This window comes from Vicugna pacos, chromosome 25 (genome assembly GCF_048564905.1).
Source record: "Vicugna pacos chromosome 25, VicPac4, whole genome shotgun sequence".
NCBI lineage: Eukaryota > Metazoa > Chordata > Mammalia > Artiodactyla > Camelidae > Vicugna > Vicugna pacos.
In genome coordinates, this window is record NC_133011.1 from 37,541,986 (window position 1) to 37,567,127 (window position 25,142).

At 48.5% G+C, this 25,142-nt stretch overlaps 1 protein-coding gene across 15 annotated transcripts in view; it reads right to left on the minus strand.

Annotated features, from left to right (window-relative positions):
* Nucleotides 1–25,142, minus strand: part of PTK2 (protein tyrosine kinase 2) — a 200,064-nt gene that overhangs the window by 74,561 nt on the left and 100,361 nt on the right. For all 15 annotated transcript variants that reach the window (XM_072949793.1, XM_072949788.1, XM_072949789.1 and 12 more), the window contains 6 exons: nucleotides 23,470–23,524; nucleotides 15,094–15,234; nucleotides 14,522–14,599; nucleotides 7,872–7,979; nucleotides 6,145–6,262; nucleotides 756–786 (listed from right to left, as the gene is read on the minus strand). In XM_072949793.1, the coding sequence (XP_072805894.1) occupies nucleotides 756–786; nucleotides 6,145–6,262; nucleotides 7,872–7,979; nucleotides 14,522–14,599; nucleotides 15,094–15,234; nucleotides 23,470–23,524 (531 nt within the window). The remainder of the gene's footprint in view (nucleotides 1–755; nucleotides 787–6,144; nucleotides 6,263–7,871; nucleotides 7,980–14,521; nucleotides 14,600–15,093; nucleotides 15,235–23,469; nucleotides 23,525–25,142) is intronic.

Here is a 25,142-nt window from a genome sequence, read left to right on the forward strand (position 1 = left end):
GAGGGATCATGGGAGGGAAAAGCGGATGGACCTGAAAGATTGAGGAGGCAGAATGGAAGGACCTGGTGTGGACAGTGATGGAGGACAGTGATGGAACAGAGGTGGCGCTCAGATTCTGCCTCATCCCTACACCTGGTGGCCTCTCAGGTGCCAGACTCTTCTGCAGGTGCCCTGGGACTCTGCTCAGATCTCTCTCTGAGCACTCAGTGCACGGCCGTGTTTATTCACCTATACCTCTGAACGTCTAGACTGTAACCTTCCTCTGGTCCTCACTTCCTCGCACACTGGCTGAGAGTAGAGAAGTTATTACATAAGCTCTTTGGCTTTCTTCTCATTTTATAGATCAACACATCTACTATGAAATTCATGACATACACAAATTTCAAAATTACTGTAAGTTTCATATTCTTAATTTTCTCACTTGTAAAATAGCCAGACTGGTACCTATTTTTACAGGTTTTTATAAAGACTGTCACCAACTACAGTGACTGTTTAACGACAGACCCCACAGTGTCATCACTAGGACCATTTCCGCACTGAGCTTACAGGGAAAACTCATTCTACACATTCAACTAAACTTAAATAGATAATATGATTTACAACTGATTTGATTTCTTTCTGGAAATACTTGTTTTCTTGTTCCAAAAGCATGTAAGTAGAAATGTGATTACTCAGGCAAACGGATAATAAAGCAAAGTGGTTTCCTCACAGTCTGTAGCACAACAAGGGAACAAGACACCCAAGGCAGCACTTACTTTGGTATCGATGGCAAAGCCCGTTCACCTTCTGGGGGAAAAAAAAGAAAAAGAGAGATGAGGCTCCTTCTATTCGTTTTGAAAAGATTCAGTGTAGAAATCAGAGGAAGAAGATGAGTTCTACTTCAGAATTTCAGCAGTAACACTTGAAGGAAGTTACTATTCTGTCTATCTTGGGTTTTCTTGGCTTTATTTTCAGTATTTATGACAAACTGACTGTGGCTGCATACTGTTTAAAATGGTACGGCCTAATCAAAACAAAGTTTCGGGGTAGATGGTGAAAGACGTCCGCCCCAGGAGATCTAGAAGATGAAGGATTTGCCGTAAGCAAGGCCAACGTTCTCTACCAAGCACTGGATGGACAGTCTGCAGCAACACCAACCCTGTGCAGGGAGCACCTAGAATACGAAGACGACAAAGCCAAGGCTGCGTCGTGACCAGAGGACCTGGGGTGCCAGGCCCCCAGGAGCCCAGCAGCCCGCAGAGCTCCCCGGGGTGGGGGAGACGCTCCCTCCCTGCCTTCCTTTCACGAGCCAGGAAGTGCTGAGCCGCTGGTTTACTCCAGCTGATCTTCTCTACTCACCTGTCCCCGAGCTAAGTTTCTCCCAGAGTAATCCTCCCCAAATACAAGTTTAAAGTCATTCCCCAACTTAATACTCTGGTGTCTCGCAGTAACTCAGGCTGAAAGGTAAGCATCTCAGCTGAACCCACAGGGCACCACTTGGTCTCTACCGGCTACCACTCAGCTCTGCCTCCCGACCTCGGTGTGCCCGTGGGGGGCTTCCTCTGCCGCCTCCCAGGCAGCTCCTTGGCGACCCCTAGAGCAGTCACAGCCACTCGCCTCGCACTGCCCGTGAGCTCAGCCCACCAGTCCCCGCGCTCCCAAGGCTGCCCTTGTCTGGTCTCTCCCATCTCCCTGTCCCATGTGACTGTATGCTGTACGTCCCCGGACACGTCATGCTGTTTGCACATTCCACCCCTTGAAAGAGGATCTTCCTTCTGGAAGAAATATCATTTCTCAATCTTTCAAAGCTAAATTCTGGCGCGACTTCCTCCAAGGAGCCCTTCTAGGAACACCCCAACGGCTCTGGGTGGCCCTCCGGTGCTCCAGCTGCACTAACAGAGTCCTTTCAGAGCATCGGACAGTGAGAAGGTCGGACTGGCCCTGTCCACAGGCACCCCACGCCAAGCAGGTGCCCTGCACTCCACAGGCTCTCAGACCACTCCTTGGTCAGTGAAGAACTGAACCAGCCTTGGACCCCAAGTGGGTTGCTCTTTCTGAACTACTGCTTACTTACCTGTAAAACAGAGGTCCTAACACCTAATTGGCTGGATACTTGTGAGGCTTAAATAAGCGAGAACGTGCACACCGCTGCTGTAGAATGCCCAATACGCTGCAGAACCGCATCCAGCGTCCTCACTCTGACCTTCTGACATCCAGATTTCAAGAAAACAACCATGTTATATCATGAAGACCAGACTTAGAGTAACTAGAGAACCCTGCCATGAGTTTATTACCCCATGAATGCTGCCACTACCATCCTCCTCACACTCCGCACTGTCAACTAGTAACACGGATTTCAAATGACACATCAGGGCCACCTGCAGCTATTTTGTGTTCTTTGTGGAAATTTTTATTTCCTTGGAGAGAAAAGAACCAGGTTATGAAATACCTGGTTACTACAGACTTCATAAGAAGCTGGGTAGAAGTCAGAAGGCTGAAAACGAGCTGACTGACAATGAAGGATCCTAAGAAAGTAAATTTTCAGTAAGAAAGTAACAGAATATCGAGGAAAACAGCAACAGACACTATCAGCTTCAGCATTATGTAAAAAACCCTAAGTACTCACTAACCAAAACGCCCAATTCTAGGAGTTAACTTTTGACACTGCTTTAAATTTATACGTTGAATGAATAATACGTCTTCTCCTGTCATTTATGAGTTATCTTATTTCTCTGAATATTCAACTTCCTTAGAGATAAGGATGTATCTTGTATTAATCCACATTTTAATTTTGATTTTTGAACTGAGACTTTTACTTTTTAAATAAAAATTTTTATCTATTGTGTTTTAATTAAACAATATACATTCATTGTAACACATTTAAATCATAAAGGTATGTAACGGGGACAGAAAAAGTGGGAAAGTTGGAGGCTCCTTCCTCTACTTCACACACAATTCCATCCTCCACACTTAACTTTCCAGACTTCTTTTATTTTTATAAATACATGTAGGTTTGGATATATATACACACACATGCATGCAGGTTTTCAGCACAAAAACAGTGCTATCTCGTCCCTTCAAACAGCTGCACAGTGTAGGCAGGCTTCCTCCCTTACTTACTAGCTCCCGCCCCGGGGACACTCAGCTGTTCTACTTTTCTGCTAGTGTAGACAGTGGACGGTGAACACCCTGTAGGGCTGGTGTCAGGAGGGGCACTAATGTAGGGAGGCCCGGTGACACTGTCCTCTGAACACACGGTACCAACTCACGCTGCCACGGGAGAGGGAGTGCGCCTCCCGAGCCCCACCGAGAGTGTGTGCGGCCCGTCTTCTCGCTACCTGACTGTGTTCCGGGGCACGGGATGCCATCTGTGTCCACGTGTTTAATGAACACACGTGAGTGCATTCTACAACGTGCACATTTTCATCCTGGGCTGTCTCATATCATGAGCTGATATGAACACTTCAGAAGCAAGAAATTTTAATTCTTCATTCCACGTGTTACAAATGTCCCCCTTCTGTGTCATTTTCATATTTATATCCTAAAGAGCTCTGTCAAATCTGTTCCTCCCGTCTTCCGGGTTCTTGTCAGTGACAAGCACGCAGCCCCTCCCTCACACGTACAGCATCCACTGTCATCCTACTGCAGACAGTCTGCTCAAGGACGGTGAAATTCTATCCGTGATTTGCACAATACTTTCCTCTGAGAATTTTACTAAAATTGAAAAACTGCTACATAGTTTTCCTGCAGGTAAAGGTCAGACAACGCCTCACAATAGAGGCCTAGGTCACGTGGGGGGCCGGTGGGACCTGGTTCAGGGCATCTGGCCCGTGACCCACTGCTTTCTGCCCCAGTGAAACCACCTTTAAAAGCACTTATGAATTCTAAGGAATCACAGTGGCTCACAGAGCTAACAGAGTGCTCCGGGCACATCCGAGCTCACGTACGGAAACCGCAGATCACACAAGTGGACTGCCTCACGAGCAGGCAGCTGCTGCTTCCTGGTAAGTAGTTTATAAGCCAGAGAAGACGTCTGGGGACACACATAACTGTTATTCAAAGTATGTTACCAAGACAACGGTAAATTAAGAGTTGTAGAAACATGTCACATTTATTTGAAATTCTTAAAAAAAAAAAGACTACATAAAAAAATGTAGTGCTCTTGTCTATGTATTTCTGACTATAATCCATTAAAAATGTTTGACTTAAAATATTCTTTCAATTAAGCAATACAGCTTCACTTTAGGTATCTGTTATAAAATAGCCATGTAATAAATAGATATGCTATGATTTAGAATAAATAAGTAAATATCCAAGCTTAATAACTAACTCTGTAACGACAACACAACATTGGCAGCAACCAATGCCTTGCTAGGTATTTACGAGAAGTATTTTCATTTATGCTGTTTTCATATGTACGATGACTTTAATGCATCTCATTTCATGAGACTTGATATCAAAATGTTTCTCCCTAAAGGAGAAAAAAAGCCAATTAAAAACCAACACAGGAAGATGTGAAAACTGAAACATGGAACAGCTTATTTAATGCCTACTGTCTGGATGTAATTTTTTTGTATACCAACAAACCAATAAAGAACATTATGGTAAATTAGGATGAAATGCAAAAAATTTATTTACTAAAAAGGAGACAGGCAATACGTCACATTTAACATTTTTCACAGAATACTACCTTTATGTGACACAATCTTCCCCAAACACTTCAATAATGCTTGCAAGGTATATGCCTCTGTTTAAAGCACAAAATGAAAACTCAAGAGCTCATGGATGCAAAAGTTTTTTTAAACTGAGAGCAGTCTTGAGATATTTCTAAAAGCAAATTCATTATCTTTCATATAAAGAAAGCTATGATAAATATGCACTATAATTCAGAAAAAAATGTAAGTGAACAGACTTTACTGATCTGATCACACTGAGAGAACATTTTTGCTAGATTAGCCACGTCCTGGAATCCATGTGCTTACTGGCTTTTATGGCTTTAGATATGGTTTTCAGAGCACAACATCATGACACTGACGTTTAAGCAAAGCTTCCAGTGATGCTCCGCTTCACACCCACTGCCGCGCTGCCCACCACCGCGCTGTCAGCACCACGGACTTCGCTGCAGGCGGGCTGGGCTTCCTGCTCGCCGGCACCGGAGTCTAGGGCTTTGTCCTCTGCCTGCCTTGTGCCTCCCCACATCCTCGGCCCCAGCAGATCCAGCGCCGCGGACCTTCCCGACTCCCCCTCTGTGAGCACCCTACTCACGGAGGTGAGTGCAGGCAGGGGCCTTGTGTCCACCTGCCACAGGGCCGGCTGCTTTATGGGGACGACTGTGACCCACCTGTCAGGCTACATAGTAGGTGTCCTTCCCTGAAGGATGAGGAGTCTCCAAGCCAAGGCTCAGAGCTGTCAGCACCACTCGGCAGCTGGCAGCAGCATTGGGGCCAACGGCAATGCTGAAATGTGCGAGTGCCACCTGTGCCGGCACAGCGCCAGCCACCCACAGACACCAGGCTGACACCCCCAACCAAGGGACGACAGGTATCGCCTTTCGTATTTTATGGGAGAGAGAACTGGGGTGCCGAGAGCTAAGTTCTTTGCGGATGGCAGCAGAAGACTCGTGATCTGAATCTACAGGTTGATATGACTCCAAGCCCAGTTTTTTCCTGCTACCACCACGTCTTACTCTGCTGGGAATACTTTCACTTATTTCAGAAATCCAAGTCCTCTGAAATACCCCTTCCTTCTCTCCTGCAGAAGGCTGAGGAGACAGAGCCTTGTCTCTGGGGTCCAGCACATCACGGCCAAGGAGCAGCTCTGTTCTGTGACTGCTCTGAGCGCTGGAGCTCTCCAAGAAAAACAGGAAAGAGACTTCACTAATCATGAGTTACAGGGCACATTTTTATTCTAACCCAGAAAACAATCCCAAAAGTTTATTTAAAAATACTAACGGTAACCTAGAAAATACTTTAAGCATGTTGCTCAAAATAGTCTAAACACAAACAACGTCTTCCTTAGCCTCTATCCTAACCCAGCCCCGAGGCTGCGAGCTGCATCCGCTCCCTAGAAAAACAAGAGCGCAGGTTCACGGGGCTGAGGCGCCGGTGTGGTCTTCACAGTCACGCAGTGACCCACAAGAAGGGCTGCAGCCGGGGGGGCGCTCACCTTTCTGGGGCCTGACGATGAAGGACTGCGCGGCCCCGCTCACCAGCCGGCAGTACCCGTCGATCAGGTCGGCCATGTTCTCGGCGATGGTCAGGGACGGCGCCGTCACGGTCAGAGGCTGAGCCGGGGAGAGACCGAGAAAGGGCCGTTATTGTTCTTTCCAGTAATCAAAGGGCCAGCTGCCTGTGACATCAGCTCTCTAGATGCACTTGAAAACAGACAAGAGTGGGAGTGAAGCAGGATCTGTCAGAAGGTTTGAGTGAAAAAGGAAGTTTGATATTTAAGGATGCTATTCCTAGAATATGTGACAGAAGGCAAATCCAGAAAAAAAGAACCACTTAAACTGAGATTCCCTTTCTACAACAAAAGGCGGTGAAGAAAAATACTTTCCTCCAGAATGTCTGGCCCCTCAGGCACACTCTAATTAAGGAAAGAATTTAGAAAGTCAGTAAGCTAAAGTGTGGGTTATTTTAGAAACTAGACAAACGTGGAGAAAATTTTTATCAACCATCCACCATAATTTTTCTAACATTAAATTCATGAAATTTCATTATTTTTAGCATGGATAGCACGTTCTGCCTAAGAGCTTAGAAATCACTCTTTTCATGTAGAACATGCAATTTTGATAAATTTCCTAAAGACCTATCATTAAATGTTATCCAGGAGCTAATCAAAGCTGTATTTTCCTTTCAGGCACAAGTGTGTGCAGTTCACACAGCGATCACGACCTCCTTCTGAAGACCCATTCGTCTCGCCTGCGTTATCCTAATGTCAAGCAGCAGGGAGGACCACCTGAAAACCACGCCGCAGACAAGAAAACTACGGAGGCACCTGCTGGACATTTCAATCTGCGATTGGGACATAATATTTCGTGGTACCGTCTGTTTAGTCCTGAGACTCAAATGCACTTCCCAGAGCCTCAGGAATGCCGCAATCATGCAGCAGAGGGACGACAGGAAGTGCGGCAGCGTAGCTGGACGCATGCAGGCAAGGCTGCGGCAGAGCGGGGAGCCCGGTGTGCGGGCCCGGGAACTCCCGACTCGTGCCTCATGAGTGGCCGGGCGCTCAGACTCCCCAGACGTGTCTGCTTTGTCCACTTTCAGAAAGGTCATCTTGCGCAACAGCTGCCAAACGACCACTTCTCGTGCACGCCCACCCTGGATGACGACCCTGCCCGCGATCAGGACCGGCTCTGGGTCCAGACTGACTGGGCGGACCCATCTCTACCACCGCCTCGCCTGGCTTCCTCGCTGGCAGAGCGAGGGTCACAGGGGACCTCGGCCACCTCTTTCGCTCAGCGCTGAGGGTGGCAGGTGCTGCTCCTGGAGTCTGTGTTAAGTGTGGAATGGTGGGCGACACATATGGCAGAAAGATCGGCTGCGGTGGCAGTTATCCCAGCTGTTGCCACCTGTGCCACACCACAGTCTGGGAAACACCACTGCTTACCACACACATACACAACATTCTAAGAGCTGGGTTTTCCTGGTAATTCAAGACAATCTTCCATCGTCTCCACAATAAAGTTCGACTGATTTTTTAAATCTGTCTCCTATTCTTGAGGGCATTTAACCATTATTACCTGTAAGGTAACACTCACTACACAAGAGAAAGCCGTGGTTCTGATGACCCACGAAACCGTCATCCCTCTCCTGAAACAACCACCATTTCTAAACAGCACTGTGCCTCCCTACCCGCCCCCGCCCCGGTGACGCACTGAGCCTCCTCACCTCGGGTGCACCTGCTATCTTCAGCTGTAGTGTTCCTTTCCTGTCCTTGTCTTCGCTGTTTGAATACTGAATGGTCTGCACTTGATTGAAGTCGGCCAGATGAGTGGGCTTTGGAAAGAAAAGGAAGACACTTTGGACCCAGAAGAAAGACTCACATGAACCCTCCTGTGCAGTCCTCACGGTCCCGACCACCACCTCTCCTGAAGACACCTCCCAAGACCGGACGTCCGGGGAAAGCGATTGTCCTTGTCGCCTTTCTCCTGAGGAGCAGTCGTGAACCACTGTCTGCTCACTTCATGGTTAGGTATGTGTCTGCTCTTTGTGCTCCTGATGGCCAAGGAGCACTCCAGCCACAGGAGCTGGAATAGGGGTCACCAGCACCACGGAGCAAAAACAAGACAGAGAAAGGAAGCAGAAAGGAGTCCCCGCCACGCCTCACCTGCCGCCAGGGGAACCGTGGGCAATTCTTGGTCCAACTGAACCTTCTGCTTCCCTTTTCACATAGAGAAGGGCCTCAGCCCCCTCCCAACTCCCAACGGGAAAATATTCCCATTACTGCCTGCGCTGGAGCAAGTGTGTGAAACATACTGAAGCCCCAGAGTGCGACGGAGCTGGGGGTGGGGCAGGTATCCAAACCCTCCCACACAGACATGTGTTCACTTTCCCAAGAAGAATAAACTCTCTTCCGTCTTGTGAAGATAAAACACGCTCATCTGTCTTTTCTCCTTCCAGCACCTCATGACAACGGTCATTCGCACGTGACGCTTCCTACACACTGACTCACACAACCAGTCTGGTTAGAGCCTCCTCTCAGAATGCCACAGGTATCAGCCCTTCCTGCCAAGTCCCCCCTAAGCACCAACGGCCGCAGAGACAGTTCACAGGTGTTGCACACTCAGCTCTCCTCCACAGGGAAACAGGTGCGCTCTCTAAGGCCTTCCAGCCTCCACACGGCAGCCCTCTATCCTCTCTGCCCTGGGCTTCTGGGCAGCACGCAGCAGGGTCCCCAGCCCCTTCTCCTCTCCTGGCCCTTGTGGCATCTGCCCTCATGGGGTTCCTCCCACCTCCCTGGTGCTGTTTCCTTTTGCTGGCTTCTCCCCTCCTCAGTCCACAAATACGCAAGTGCCACATGGCTCTGTGCCGAGCCACATCCTCCTCCCTAGCTGTGCACGGCCCAGCAATACCGTCCAGTCCCGAGGCATGAGTACCATCTCCAGCCCTGAACTCGGACTCATGTATGCAACCCTTCCATGATATCCCCACTGGACGTCAGGGAGAGACTGCACACTCAGCCTGGTCACAGGGACCTCCCTCAAAACACGTTCCTCCTCTAGCCTTCCTCACATCAGCAAGAGCATCACCACTGAATCTGCTCCTGAGCCAAAATATGTAGGTGGTCTTATCCAAGAGTGGGACGTTTACCCACAGAAGGCACAGGATGGGGAGGCGGGCGGGTGTGGCACACAGAAGCACGAGGAGGGCTGGTGCTCCAGGGACTCCCGGGGTCGACCCTGACAGCCCCTCCTAGTTTCCTTCTACTTCATACAACCGGTAAATTACTTCTAAGGTGCAGGGATCCTTATAATCTCAAGTAGATAAATATACTCTATTTTCATGGAACATTTACAAAAATCAACCATATGCTTGGCTATAAAGAAAACTGTAACAAATAAAACATAATTAATGTTTAAAACAACCATGTTTTCAGCTCATAAGCCAATAACAATAGAAATAATAAAAATGAGACCCCAAACCCCTGGAGCTACTTGAAAATTAAGTAAAAATTAAACAATATTATAATGTAATAGAGAAATAGAAATGCAATTTCAAACTATGTAGAAATACAATGAAAAGAAGAGTACCAAAACTGGCAGAACATATTAAAAGCTGTGCAAGAAAATGACCTTTAAAGTACACGAGATTAAAGTTTAAAGAAGTACTTAAATTGAATAGCAGAAGAAAAGGATAAAAATAACCGAAAGATATTAGGAAGAGGGGATCTGTGAAGGTAAATACTGAAATTGTTGAAAGTGAATAGAAATGCTATAACCCTAGCCCCTAAACTTCTCCTTCAAAGACAGCTAAAATAAATACACCCTCTGCAAATCTGAAAAGAAGAGCCAAATTCAAGTTGACGAACTTACGACCGAAAAAGGACACAGAAATAAAGTTACTGTCAAGATTCTAAGAGAATGATGAGCTGCAACTCCAGAGCAACAATTTGAAAACACAGAGACGCAGACGGTACACTAAGAGATACGAATTACCAAAGCCGACACGAGAAACGGTGACCGAGCAGACCCGTTGCTGCAGAAGAGCCTGAAAAGGCAGTGTAACACCCGTCCCCGAGAAAGGCACCATGTGGCCATACAGACTGACTCCATCCACCTTCACAGAAAACAATTCTACTCTGACTTCAAACATTTCAGGCCACAAGAGAACGGTGCGGGGTGGAGGGGGTACAGCTCAGCGGTACAGCTCGTGTGCTTAGCATGCACAAAGCCCTGCGTTCGGTCCCCAGTACTTCCATCACCTAAATAAATAAATAAATTAAAAAAAAAAAATCCGGCCACAAGGTGATGAAAAGCCCTCCAGTTCACCTGACAGAACCAGTGTGTCCTGTCCCCACAAAGAGAAGACAAAAAGTGTCAGAATAAAATTCCATAGCCAAGCAGGAGCTGTTAAATGCTCAATGCCAGCACATCTGTCAATACACACTAACAACACATTAAAAGAGGAAACAGGATTATATCAATAAAGGCTAAAAAGGCCCTTGATTAAATCCAGTAGCCACTCTTAATAAAACTTCTAAGCATAGAAGGGCGTAGTTTAAAAACACTGAAGACACTTTAAGACGCTAAAACCCAACAACAAACTTTACCCTAAATAATGACACACTTTCAGCTGAGAAATCAAAGTTTAAAACAAGACAGGGAAATCCTTTACCACCAGTAATTAAACACGTTGGTCTTCAAGGTACCCGTGAATACGAGAAGAGGAAAAAATTATTTAGAGAGGGAAAAGTTAAACCAGTTCTTTTTTTTTTTTTTTTGCTAATTACATGATTATATACCTAGATAATCTAAGGTTCTAACAAAAATGACTCATTACATGAACAAGGTTGCTGAATATACGATAGGCAACAATCAAGTATATTCTGCTATGTGCTCAGTATGAATTTTACATTGGAAAAGGCCAAAAAAAAATCTATTCATAATAAGGCCAAAAGCTGTACAATACTTACGAGCTAGTTTAACATGAAAGATCTATATGGAAAAGGCTATGAAATCTTACTGAAGGATGTAAAAGAAGTCCTGAACACACATACCATATTTGGGGACAGATAACTCAATATCTGAAAATATCCACTTTCACAAAATTTCACAAAATTAACACACAAGATGGAATCCCAACAGCATTTTCTGTTCATCTTATAAATTTCGTTTTGAAAGACTAAACCAGGAATAGCCAGGAAAGTGCACAAAAGAAGAATGATATACACAGAAAGTACACCAAAAAAGATGACCCTGGGAGTGGTACCAAGCCAGAGCAATCAAGGCAGCATGGAACAGGTATAGAAAGACACGGCGGGGGCCCTGGACCAGAGCAGAGGTCCAGACACAGACGACGACAGGAATTAGGAAGATCCACTTCAGAGGCAGAAGGTTAGACTACGTCATCTACTGTGCTGACACGCTGGTGCTCACCCAGAACACGGACAGGGCAACGAGGGGACGAGGGCGGCCAGGGCCCACTAAGCGCTACCCTGGTGCAAGGCCATGATCTCAACACCGCACACGTGTCACTGACCTGATCCCCCCACAACCCTCTTAGCTAATTAACACTCTGCAGTTCCCGCTGCCATTGTGCTGACAAGGAAACACAGCCACCGGAAGGAATGGACCCAAAGTTACGATGCTGGCAGTCAGGCGGCCCAACTGGGACCCCGAGCCTCGCACGGCAGAGCCCGGCCTCTGGACACATGGCAGCCCACCTCTACTCTTCTCTCCCTAGGAGTCTAGGCAGGTGCCCACCCTGTCTTGTACCATGGGCTAAATCCACATGGGTCAAATGTACAAAGACAAAGAAAACCTTGCAAGAAAATATGAGACTACATTAAAGAAAGACAATGTCAGAGCTTTCTGAAGAGGTTGTGCCCATCTACCTCTGCCGGCAGGCAAGGTCCAGCTGCTCCACACGCTTGCCAGCACCTGGTGTTACAGGTCTCACCTTAGCCACTCAGTAGGTGTGTAACAGTATCACAGGGTGCATTTACCTGGCTGTGAGGCTGAACCCCTTTCCACTTATTTATTGGCTATTTGGATATCCTCTGTTGGGTTGGCTGCCCTTTGCTTAATGATCTGCTGTCATTCTTTACCCTGGATCAAAAAATCTATGGTCAAATATGTTTATATTTATATTTGACAAATATAAGTATCTGGCTTGCCTTTCTACTACATTTTGATGAGAAGTTCTTTCTAATTAGACTACATTAGTAGCCTAATTTAACAACAATTTCTTTCAGAGTTAGCATTTTTATGCCGTTGAAGGAATCTCTACCTACCCCAAAGTTATAAAGATAGTCCCCTGTGTTTTCTTCCAAAACTTGATTTATCATTTTATCTTTCACGAGTACATTGATACTTCAGCTGGAACAGACTTTTGTTACATCTTCCTCTGTGAACAACCAGCTGGCTCCCCAGGATTTACTGAAAAGTTAATCAGTGATGCCAGAAATCAGGATGGCGGCCACCCCTGGGGCAGGACTAGTGGCTAGAAAGGGCACGCGGGGGACACAGACCGGTCTACTTAACATGACCGGTGGATGAGAGATTTTTGTAAATAAATTGTTACAAAGATGAATGAAAACACACCAACTTCTTGAAGTGTAAAGAGACTTACAAATTGAAATGAAAAAGAGAACTGTGTCGGGGATACATGGGAAGTCTCTCTACCCACCTCTCAATTTCACTGTAAACCTAAAACTATTCAAAAACAGTCCTCAAATAAAAACACATACATATGAGCATAAGGGGCTTTGTAAGTGGTCAATGTTCTCTCTCTCTCCCCGTCTCTCACACACACAGACACGCCCCCTTTACTGCCCCAGGACATCACTTTGAAAATGACATGTGGGTTTCCGAGGACAACCAGGCAGAAGGACTGGCAACGTGCTGAAAATGGCAAAGACAGATCTTCTGTAAATGAGGAGGTAATGGGGCTCGTGAACAGATCATCCTGGAACTCCTCCAGCACCAGACGTCTTGCTGTGAGAGCTAACCGATGTTCTTACTGCCCCCCTGCCCCAACACAACAGTATCAGTAAACGAGGCAAAATACACGATGTGAGCATAACTCACAGAAGTGGGAGTCAAAACGGCCGGGACACGAATGTACATTTAAATTCCGTAGATGTTCACTTTGCATCAAACTGAGCAAATGTCATTTTACACCTATTAAAATGGAAAAATTAAAGGAGCTTTTACAATTGCTGCCGGCCAGTGAGTGCTGCTGGTCACAATGTGAAGGTTCTTAGCCTTCCTGAAAAGCCATCTGGAAGCTTTCAAAATTAAAACTACCTGAAGGGACCCAGCCCTGGCAGTGTCTCCTGGAAGTAGAAAGAGTAGCCCTGCATAAAGATGAAGACGTGCGCAGAAGAGGGCCGACGACACCTCTGCAGGGTGCAGATGTGTCAGCCCGACAAAGGCTTGCAAGTGCCCTGACCTGGCCCCAGGGGACTGGCAGGACCGGCAGGACCGGGTCTTACCGCATGGGACAGGATGCCCCAAGACCACTGCACTTTTTAATAACCAGGCACAGGAGAACACGGGGTCATCTCCCATGGGTGTGGGGGAAGGGAAGGGCTCAGGAAAATGGAACTGGGGGACACAGGAGCTGCGGAGAAAGGAATGGAAAACAAAGGGCACCCCTGTTCAGGTATGTGACTTACATGCAGTCACCTGTACAGGGACACGCATGACTACGCTGAGGGAAGAGAGCCCTTGGTGGAGCTGTGTCTGAGAAGAAGCCCCTCAGGCACCACATTTGTCCTGCACACCTGTCACTGTGGGTGCCCGCCCCAACCCTGACTGCAGGCCACGCAAGGGCAGGGCCCTCTGGCTGCTGGGCCCCCAGCAGGTGCTCAGCCGCACTGTGGGAACCGAGCACAGGAAGCGGCCGGCCCCTCCCGGAGAAGAGAAGGAAAGGGCGTGGGCGTGGCGGGGCCAGCGGGGTTCCCACGGGAGGACCAGCGGTGCGGGAGGGCTCAGAGGAGAGCTGGGAAAGCACGAGGCACGTCTTCTCTGGAAAGAGCCGGAAGCGGCTGCGTATCTATATTCAGATATGGAACTGAATGAAGAAGTGAGTGCCCCAAACTTCTTCAGATAACAGCCCCATTCACCCTCAGGAGCATGAATAAGCAATCTGTGTGACGCTTCTCCTTCCCGACTAAAGAGCTCTGAAGAGCCGCACAGGGTCGTTCTCTTCCCTTCTGCCCCTTGAGGAGTAAACGCTGTGAACTGGGAGGTTTAACGGCAGAATGACATCTTCCCCCAGAGCACGCCCACCTGCTTCTCCCGAGGCCCCCTGTCTGCGTCCACGGTGGAGCCCAGTGACAGGTGTGTCCTGCCGCGCCACCCGCAGCCACTTACACTGCAGCCCTTGTCCGTGAGGTAGCTGATTCCCTCCTCCGGGCCAATCGCCAGCTCCACAGAAATGATCCAGCTTGACTTGAAGGTGAAACAGATGACCAAAAAGGTACCAGAAGGAAAAAGAGGAGTTTTAGATAAAGAGCCATGGACACGTTAAAAGACCAAAGGGGGCTGTACTGGCTTGTTATTAATCTATGTGACCAAAGCATGCGAGCATTTGTAGCCCTCTGCCGAGTCTGGGCAGAGGCGGACTGTGCTCCGCCCAGGGGCCTGAAGCCCGTGGTTTCTTTGGGAAGATTATCTAGCCCTCAGAGAGCAGTTAATCAATGAATCGCTGAGCTGGGATTAAAAAAATCTAATTATGGACACAGGCATGCTATCAAAAAAGGGAGGTTTTATTCTCAAATTGATATGTTTTCTTTTGGTATTTTCCACATTATGACAAAAAAATATTCTCATGATGTTAAAAACGTAACAAATAAGATTTCAATCAGAATTTAGATATACATGGATAAGAAAAAGCTAAAGAAGTCAGCCCCAGCAGTCTCCTGCACCCATGTCCCCATACTTACACCAAGAGCACACTTGAAGCATTCTTTATCAAATCTGTACACTGGGGAGAGGATCTCAAAGAATTTCAAAATACTTTCTTCTCTGTTAAGGTTGGCAAACTGTCTAAACGTTTGTTGGATCAGTTTTCTTAGTGTTTTGGCCTGCATGACAAAATTACAAAAATCTTTTTAGAGTCAACAATGAGTAAGGACCACAGCAGTAAGTCAGCACCAAGGGGCACTTCCTCCCCGCCCACCACTCAGTGCCGCCCGTGTTCACGAAATGTCAAGACTTATCAGAGCTGGGCTTTTTTTGAAAAAGCGATCATGATAAAACACACACAACATAAAACACACCATCTTAACCATTTTAACGCTTACAGTTCAGCGGGATCGAGCTTTATTTTTTTTAACAGAAATTTGTAAGGCAATAATCTGCTTAACAGAACATGTGTCAAACAGTCCAGCATTAAAAATCCAAGTGCATTCACACATGCCACCCTGGGAGGGAAGGTCACACACCCTTTCTGAAGGGTCATTTGGCAACAGAAATCAAAAACCTTCAAACCACAATTTTCGACTCAAAGTATTCTTCAGAAATGGTTAAAGAATCATGCAAAGACCCAGCAATAAGGAGCCCCTGGGCAGGACTGTGTGCAGCACTGCACGGACGGCTCACGGCGCGGTGTGCCTGCTACCCACGTTCTAGGACTGCTGGGTACATCTCTTTCACTGACATCAGGGTCCGCATCTCGGGGCCACGTGAGAAAATATAACAAAGCAATCTGTTGTACTGTGCAGACGCCTATAAAAGGGAAGCCCACGGGATGGGGCTCTGACAGGCACAGTGGGGGAGACACAGCAGCAGGCCCTCGCTTCTGTGTGGCGGGCCACAGGCGCCCTTCTGCCCTTTCCCGTTTACTTGAGTTTTCTGTTCATACACCACAAGCACCTGGGGGTGGAGGGCAGCAAGCCCACAGCCCGCGGCGTCAGAGAGCAGTGTGGCTTGGGGCCGCCAGCGGGCGAAGGATGTGTGACGAGGTCCAAGGAAGGCACAAGAGGATGCAGGCCAAGGGAAGCACCCGGCCCCCACCCCGGTGAGATGTGAAGTCCTGGGCGGCCCGGAGTACGAATCACACGATCTCACTTAGGGACACTCTTGCCGCGGTGCGGGGAACGGTGTGACGCGAGCAGAGGAGACCCAGTGAGATGCTACCAAAGTAATCCAGCAAGAGGTGACGAGATCCGGGCACTGTTGCCCAAGTGCAGAAGCACAAAGGGGCAGGAAGAAGGCAGACTTCAGATTTATTTTTAAAAAACCAACAAGATGTACTGACAGGTAAGAGCTACCACTGAACTGAAACGGCAGAGACTGGGAGAAACAGGCTGGCACAGGAGGGTCTTGGAGGATACGAGGGCCACCCTGAGCTGACGTGTGAGGCTCACACAGGCAGGATGCAAAGCCAGGAGACCGGAGACAGGCCCAGGGCCAGGAGCCAGAGGGGCAGTGAAAGGACCTCGCCCCCTGGCGGCCTGCTCGCCTCAGCAAACCAGGGAGGTGGGGAGCAGGCAGCAGCCAAGGCCGAGGTGGCTGCGGAGCGTCCACAAGGAAAACCAGGAGCAGCGGCACACTCTGGTGGTTCACAGCGGTGATAGCCTGGTGGGAGAGGCCTGCGGTCCTGGTGAGGTCAGAGGACCACTGCATCTGGGACACCACTGAGCATGAGCTGGAGAGCGAGGAGCGGTGGACAGAGCGGAACACAGCTACGGAGGGGCTGCAGTTGCCGGAAACAAAGATGGGGCGGGAGGCTGCGGGAGGGCAGGGGGCGGGCACACGTGCTGGCCTGGGGCGTGTGACTTTTACTGCAAAAGCTGGCTCCACTCCTGCACAGAGAAGGTGTGGTGGGGGTGAGAATGGACACAGAGACCAGCCGGTCTCCTCGTGGCAGGAAGGAGCGGGCACCTGGATGGGTGTGCTGGGGATGGTGGGGCAAGTGGGTAAGTGAACTGACTTGACTTCTGGAAGGAACAAATGAGCCACAGAGGGCAGGCTCGGTGAGGATGAAGTCATGCTGACTCTAACATGCCTATGCTCCCTTGTCTTCCATCTGACCCGTCAAGCAGGACGCTGGGCACAGAGCTGGAGCCCAGGGGACAGCAGAGCTGGACTGGAATCGTCATGGCCTCTAGCTGCTGTACTTACGGGCAGGGGACCTGAAGGCTCCCACAAATAAAGCGGACGCAGGAGATGAGTGGGCAAAGCCTGGAAGGTGGGGCAGGAGTTCTGGCAGGTGAACAAAGTGTGGAATTACAGGCATTCTGAAGATACTCAGTCACAGCTTCAAATCACAGAAACTAAAGTGAAGTCAAGTGGGTTCCAGGTTAACAAGGCTTGACTATCAGATGTCACCCAGAAGATGAGCATCAGCCTGGGATGCTGTGTAGAGTCTGGGAAGCGTTTCTGGGGAGGACCACCCAAGCAACGGCCACGAGCCAAGGGACTGCGAAAGGCGGCCCTCCCCACGGCTGGGATGGCATCTCACAGCGGTTGTGATTACGAGCGTCGGCCTTGCACATCTCCACCCGCCCACCTGAGGTTTCCACTTGGACTTCCCAGACTCCTGAAACCTGGCGGCCACCAAGTCTCCCAGCTGCTAAGGCGGAAATCTGTGCGTCGACCTTGACCTCTCCTCCCTGACCTTTCAAACTCACTACACTGCCACGTCCTGGGGGCACTTTCCCAAAGGCCATGTGGTTTTCTGTAAGCCTCCCACTGCACCAGCCCCAGACCTGCTTTGACTTCTGATACCTGCTTTGTATTTCCCGTGGATACAAAATTCTGGCATAAGACAGACAACTGAAAAAACAAGGCAATGGAAGTACCTGTGATCGTGAGCCTTACACGCAGTTAATCAGTTCTGTATCAAGTGTGCAGAAACGATTCACCTGTGACAGGTAAACCTGTGTGTGTATACAGCGCACCACTCTGTGGTCCCTGCTGGGCCTCATTTCTTGCTGACCCCACGACCCGATGCTTCCAGTTCTGCCTCCTTTCACTGTGGTGCCTGGACCCCCGGCACCAGTGACCGCTTCTGAGGCCAGGCTCATGGCAGGCCAACAACTAGCCCTGCGTGACTCCACCCTGACATCCCGCAGCCCCCAACCACTCCACCTCTGCTCCTCCTCATTTGAGCCTCCATCAACCGTCGTGGTGACAGTGTGTCCTGACGTGAGAAACATACAGGGCCATGTGCTGTTCCCACGTGGCAGGGATCGAAGCCACCAGCCCTGTGCTAAATACAGCCAACCTGTCTTCTTCCCCAAGACACTCGGCGATGGACTGAGCATGTGGGGTCAAGAACTAAACCGTGCACCTGAGCCCTGGACCTGCTGGAAGATTTCCCAGTAACCAGCAAGCACATTTGAAAACAGTAACTATGCGGTGTTGACAGCCAGCCAGCCTGGCTGTGGTCTCACTGTACTTGTCTCATCCAGCTGACTCTGGGGGAAGAGTCAGTTTTCTGCAGGCTTCTCTGCCTGGCTCTGCCCATGTGTTACACATCACCAGGCAAAGAAGCAGGAAGTCACAGTGGCAAACAGCAGCAAAAACACCAACTCCCCAAACAGCTGCAGAGGGGAGCAGTATCCACTCAGGGACTGAGCCCCGCCAACGTAGAGGGGCGCCCGGCTGGCAGTGCATGCCCGAGCTTTCCTGGGCCTGCGCTTCAGTGCGGCCAGAGGAGGACTGCGAGCTCCGGCCTCCAGCATCTGGCGCTGGGCAAGAACCTGAGAACCCTCATTGGCCGAGAGGAGCCCTAGATTCGTTTCTGCAGGAAGGACGCCTCAGGAAGCGCCAGGGCTTTCCTCTTTCTCAGTGAGGACAAAACTCCACAAACTAACTCCCTGGAATCTCTTGATACGAATCCACACGCTTCCAGAACATGGGGGACAAGCACGGTTGTTCTGCACTGCATTCCGCCCCCATTTGCAGGGTTTCAACATGCGCTGTATGTCTCCCCAGACTTAGGAAACACGGCGTTATTTAATGAAATGTTATTCAATTTTAAACCAATGCATAAACAGAGAAAAGTACTCAAAATGAAGCAGTATTATTAGGATGGATCATCAGAAATTGCTGCTACCCAGTCTTCTGAACTACAGAAATAATTTATTAGTCAACACAACATTTTTCGAGTGCCGCTAGCAACAATGGATGCCCAGGGCTTCCTGGATGAAAAGGTCACAACACAACGCCAAACACATGAACGACAAGAGTAGCAGGCTGAGAAACATCAGCTGAGAAATTACCTTACCCACTCACCTGTCAAGAACTAAATACAGGTGTGTTAAAAGTGCTTGCGAAGTGTGTTCAAGTGAGCGAGCCTTGACATGCAGCGCTACACTAGTTTCAGGTGTACAACGTGGTCACTCAGTATCTATCTACACTGCGAAATGATCACAGTAAGTCTCGGTAACACCTACATAGTGACAAGGTTTTTTCTCGTGACGAGAACTTTTCAGACCTACTCTCTTAGCAACTTTCCAATATGCAATCTGGTAGTCTGCATTATTAACTACAGCCTCCACGCCTTACGTTACATCCCCATGACTTATTTGTAACCGCAAGGTTGCACCTTTTGACCCCTTCACCCACCTCCATCTGCAGCCACCACAGTCTGCTGTCTGTATCTATGAACTTTTTTTTGGCCTTTTCATATAAGTGAGGTCATACAGCTTTTGTCTTTCTCTTTGTTTCACTTGGCATAATATCCTCAAGGCCCATCCACACCGTTGCAAATGGCAAGATTTCCTTCTTACGGCTGAACCATTTTTCGGTGTGTGTGCGCGTGCCTCTTTTCCACACTACACACGGGGCCCAGCACAGGCAGGAACCCGCGCTGACCCAGGTGCCCTCCTCCTCGGCTCGGGCTCCGGCACAAGCGGATGCAGGAGCGGACTGCTGACGGCCGCCGAGCCCGGCGCCGCCGCACTGACGACGGAAGCGGCAGTGACGAGTAAGCCCGGTGTTCCCGACGTGCCCTTGGAAAGCACCTGGTTACGTGGGAATTGTGCAGACACTTCAAACCCTGATAACTACTGACCGTGTAACATTTCTAGCTGTGAAATTAGATTTCCACTGTGAATTACATTCATATAAACTGAAGAGCTGCAAAGACAGTGCAGAGCTCCTGGGTCCCCCCACCCAGTGCCCTCCGTCAACACCTCACACGACACCAGCACATCCGTTAAAGCCAACAAACCAACACGGGTACAACGAGCACTCGCTGACAACAGACCAGACTCAGATCCCCGAGTTTGCCCGGACGGCCTCTCACTGCCCCGGGCCCGCTGGCGTTTACTCATGTCTTCTCATCGCCCCGCTCCGGCAGCTTCTGACACTTCTGATGAGTAAGGACCAGACTTTCGCAGACTATTCCTCAGGTTCGCTTTGATGTGTTAGTTTTACTGGTACACTGTTTTTTAAAATGTGCTTCTGGTATTACCGAGATCAAAGAGACAGAAATCTTAAATATCTTGTAAACCGTTCTTAGTAGTTGGGCATGTACACCCCTGATCCCTTCCTGCCTTCAGCCAATTATAGCTTAAATTCCGTCTAATATAATGATGCAAATTTTCAACCCTTCAGTGTGAGCGTTAACTACAAACAACTTCCTAGAAATCTAGATATAAGGGAAAAAGGCACGTAAAACAAAATGGCTTTGGAGAAGCAAATCTTACAGACGTTCCCCAGGGCTGGTGGAGGAAACGAGGAGCCGATGTGAGTTTCTCACTAGCAGAAGGTTCACGGGCCAGTTTTGAAGGAGGGACTATCCGAGCGCGAGCTAATCTGTTCTGCAGCTGTTGCACACCACGTATACGCCAGTGTGTGTGTACACTGGTACCACGCCTGTGAGAGTCTGATGCCAACCAGTGCAGTGTTGAAAGAACTTACAAAGACGATGAAAAAATCCTGGCACAAGGACATGAACTGCTGACTAAGCTGTTTAAGAAGCCAAACATACATTATTTGATTGACAAAGTTACACCAATTCCCTTCTTATTAAAAGCGCGTAAGAAATAAAAAACTAGATGAATCTGTATCTAAGAAACTGCAGCTAAAAATTAATTCTCTTCTCTCCTACTTGCATCAGAATCGGCAGCAACTGAACTTCTCAGAAAACACTGCTCTTTGCTTGGTTCTCCAAGGTCAGCTCCTTGCCCTCCACTCTGGGCAACAAAAATAATTTATTAGTCAACCTAATCACCACACATGACCAGGGCTGATCACCACACATGACCACTGCACGTCTTGTATAGAGTAATCACCTCCAACTCTTCCTGATTCATTTTGCTTTCAACCTGTCCTCCATGCTGCTGTCAGACTCATAGTCTAAAGTCCAAAACTAGAGACCCCGGGAGCCCCTCTGTGCTCCCATCTGAGTGCTGCAGTTCGCACCAGCGACCTGACTGCCACGTGGGCTCAAGGCAGTAGCAAAAGCACACTGGGGTTGGCCACAGGGTCAGGACAGGCCCTGCAGGACAGCCCGGAGCGGGCGGTGCTGCGCAGGCGTGGGGACAGTTCCAGGAGCAGCGGCCGCAGCAGAGGCTGCCTGGGAACCACGCCTGCGACCTTGTGGAAGGGCATCATCGTCCTACCCTCACGCTCCGTCCACATGGGACCCTCCACCCAGAAAGTGTCTCCTCTGCTTCTGGTCTTCTTTCAAGTTGCTCTTATAGTTATTCTTCATTTCTTTTGTTTAAGTAAGATTTATCAGCTGTTACTGTGTGGCCGGCATTATGCCAAGTAAGGGGCTGAGAGCAGAGATGTGGCCGGTGTTGTATGTGTCCTCAGGGATCTTAAACCACAGTGGAAGCCGGCAGACAAAATGCAAATGAGTAAGTATCTATGGGATTAAAGCCTGAGAAGGTAAAATGAAAAGTTAAGATACTGATCAGGACCCTAAGGTAGAGAAGACCATTTCTTTATTTCCCCTTGGGGAGGTGAGGAGTCTGCGCGGGAAAAGAGCTCAGAAGCTGAGCTTCACACGAGCAGTCACAGGGGACCAGGATCGGGGGACCAGGATCAGGGGAGGGTGGGCCCATCCTCGGCTGAACCTCCTTGGGCGCTCTCCCACCCGGCTACCCTCACCCACGGCACCTGTGACCTGTGCCAAGGGTGCCCTATTTGGAGTGTGAGGATCCTTTGCAAATGCAGAATAATTTCCTGGACTCCCAATGACAGGAGTCATGCCTCCCATGATAACTGCTTCTCCACATACAGTTTTGAGGGGACTTGGCAGTAATTCTGAGGCCACTCTGATGGGACCCACATCGGCGCACTGCCGACTACCAGTGTAACACGGTCGTTTCCATGTGCTTTCCTGCTTTTTAACTGCACACTGGGTAGTGCCCTTCTCTGTCCAATGACAGAGCAAATCCCCAAGACTGGTGTCTTGTACGTGGTGGTTTGCTTCCTGCCCCCGGGCCTCGTCGGCCCCACCAGGAACTCACTCTCCAGGTAAAGCTGGGGCCCATGTGATTCCAGGTGAGGAAGTCAGAGCTCCCACCAAGGTGGTCTGGCTTCAGAGCTAGTTTTTGGAACCCCTGTGCTTCTCTCATCCTTCTTACCCTGCTTGGGCCTCAGGGGTGGGATGGTCTTCCACACAGCTGTCTGGTGCAGAACACGGCCTTTGTGACAAGTTAGCAGAGTGACAGCCACTGTTTACAGACTGCACTGCGACAGGTACTTACGCTGGTAATACATACACACCCTCACCAACCCTACAAAATACTGTTTTTATTTTGATCCAAGACCATGAGCCCAAGAAATGGCAGAGCTCATCTGAGCAGGACTCTATCCCGACCCAAAGTCTGTGAACTCACACCACACTCGACCGTGTGCTGGGTGGGCTGGGGAGCCCCAGCTCACAGTCCCCAGTGCCCTCGCCCTGCAGCAGGGACCTCAGGGACAGGTCAGAACCCAGCGAGGAGGAGTGTCTGCTGGTTGAAACAAGAGAAGACAGACATTCAGAACACAGTTCTGCGTGTGCGTGCGTGCCTGTGCACACAATCCCGCTGCCACAGTGATGCTCTCTCATTCTGCTTCGTCACCTCCCTGTGTCAGAATTTGAGACTATGAAGAGTAAGGTGACGAGGACCACTGTGAATGCAACTTTCTTAGTTTCACACTGAGCTGAGCATCACACACAATCCAGGATGAAACCATGGTTTTCTGGGAGAAAGCTGTGCCTACAAAAACCTACTTACCATTAATATGACTAGAATAACTGTCAGCTTTTTACAGTGACATTTACATGTAAGAGAGAAAAAGCACATACCACGGGGGAGGTATCTGCCTAACACAGTCATCTGATTAAGATAAAGCAGACAAATTACCTTGACAGAATCCAGTAAACTCCTAGGAAAAAATCGCTTCAAACCAACATCTTTTCTGAAATACAAAAAGAAGTGTATTAACAAATAACACCACCAAATCAACGAATATAATGACATTGTTGTAGGAATGTAAAAGCGGTTTACATAACTTATCCTTCTACATATTACCCTGGAAGGAAGGAAGTGTAATGAAGCTCCGACTCACCAGCAGAGTCAGAGAACAGGTGTGATAGGTCATCTTCTAGATGAGTGCAGAAAACATCGATACAGGTTGGTTTGGGTAGAAGGTCTTTTTTTTAACCCTTACTATTACAAACCCTTCTAAAATATTGCCTCTTTGCAAATTACGCGTAAGTAAACAATTTTTTTCCAAACTCTGCCTGAACGTTAGTCTTATAAACCTCAATTCCAACTGGGGAATAGTGTGTTAGTAGGGAAAGTAGACTCTGGCCTGATTAAGAAAAAATTTGGGATAGACTATGGAAGTTTAAATACATTAGATTAATCCTAAAAGTTGACTATTTTTAAAAACAAACTTTTTTGATTAATATTAATCAATGTTTATATCTCAGTTTCACACAGGAAGCAAAACAAAAAGAGAAATTAAGTGATTTTCCTCAAGTCAAAAAGCTGGAAATCCCAGTGATTTTCTTCAGTTCAGACTACGCAGCCAGTCACCACTAACAAGAGCCTCGGAGCAGAAAGCACAGCTCACGCCTGCTTCCTCCTTCCTGGCTGCTGGCTGAGCCAGGCCCTTCGGCCACCAGACGGCAGTCGTGCGCGATGCAGACGTTAGAGATGACATCAAAGCCCCCAGGGAGGAAAGTGACGTGCGGGTATCTTTTCAGGATTATATAAAAGTGAACTAAATGTACAAAATCAAACAATAATAAAGCAGGGATGTAAGTTAGCGGGTATTATAAACAAAACCACAGACAAGTGTCAGCGTTTACATGGTTACATGATCCGACCTCCAACCACTTTAACCCCGTCCTACAACCTGACTACCAGTCAGTACTCAAGCCAACTGACTCCTCGATATGTCCTGGTCTCGCTTCCCATCCCTTTTATTTGATTCTTACTAAGTTCACTGCATGCGTGTGAAGTTCTTCCTCAGCCCCTGCAACAGGCTGCTTCCTGGTTTTACCTCAGCAAGGTCATCCACCGGCATCCTCCCCGCCCGCCCCAGACTGCCCGCGCTCCCCGCGCCCACCACCACCTCTCGGGAGCGCGCTCGGGTCCCAGCCTGTGGCCTCTCCAGGCCCCGTGGATTCGGGCCCACAAACCTGGAACACAGCAGGCTTTGGAGGCCTGAGGTTGGAATAGCTTTATTTACGTGTATTGAGCTGATTATAAGTGAATTCTTCTGTCAAGGATAAATGTGTTTCTCCTTCAACACTACTTCTGAGAAGATTCAGAGCTTGTCAGTTGGCTTTAGCCAACACATGTAGAAATAATTCCTCACAGATTTAAAGCCCAGGCAAAAGAGCAACAAAAATCAACTTTAAACTATAACGAAAATGCATGTTTTCATGTAATAACCCTGTTATCCTCAACCCAAAACTCAGAATTGTGTACCTTTAAGAATACCACTGAGGTATTTTAACCTCTAAAATGATGCCTTTAAGCCTCTTAAAAACTGATAAATGTTACGATTCTCTAATTGCAATAGA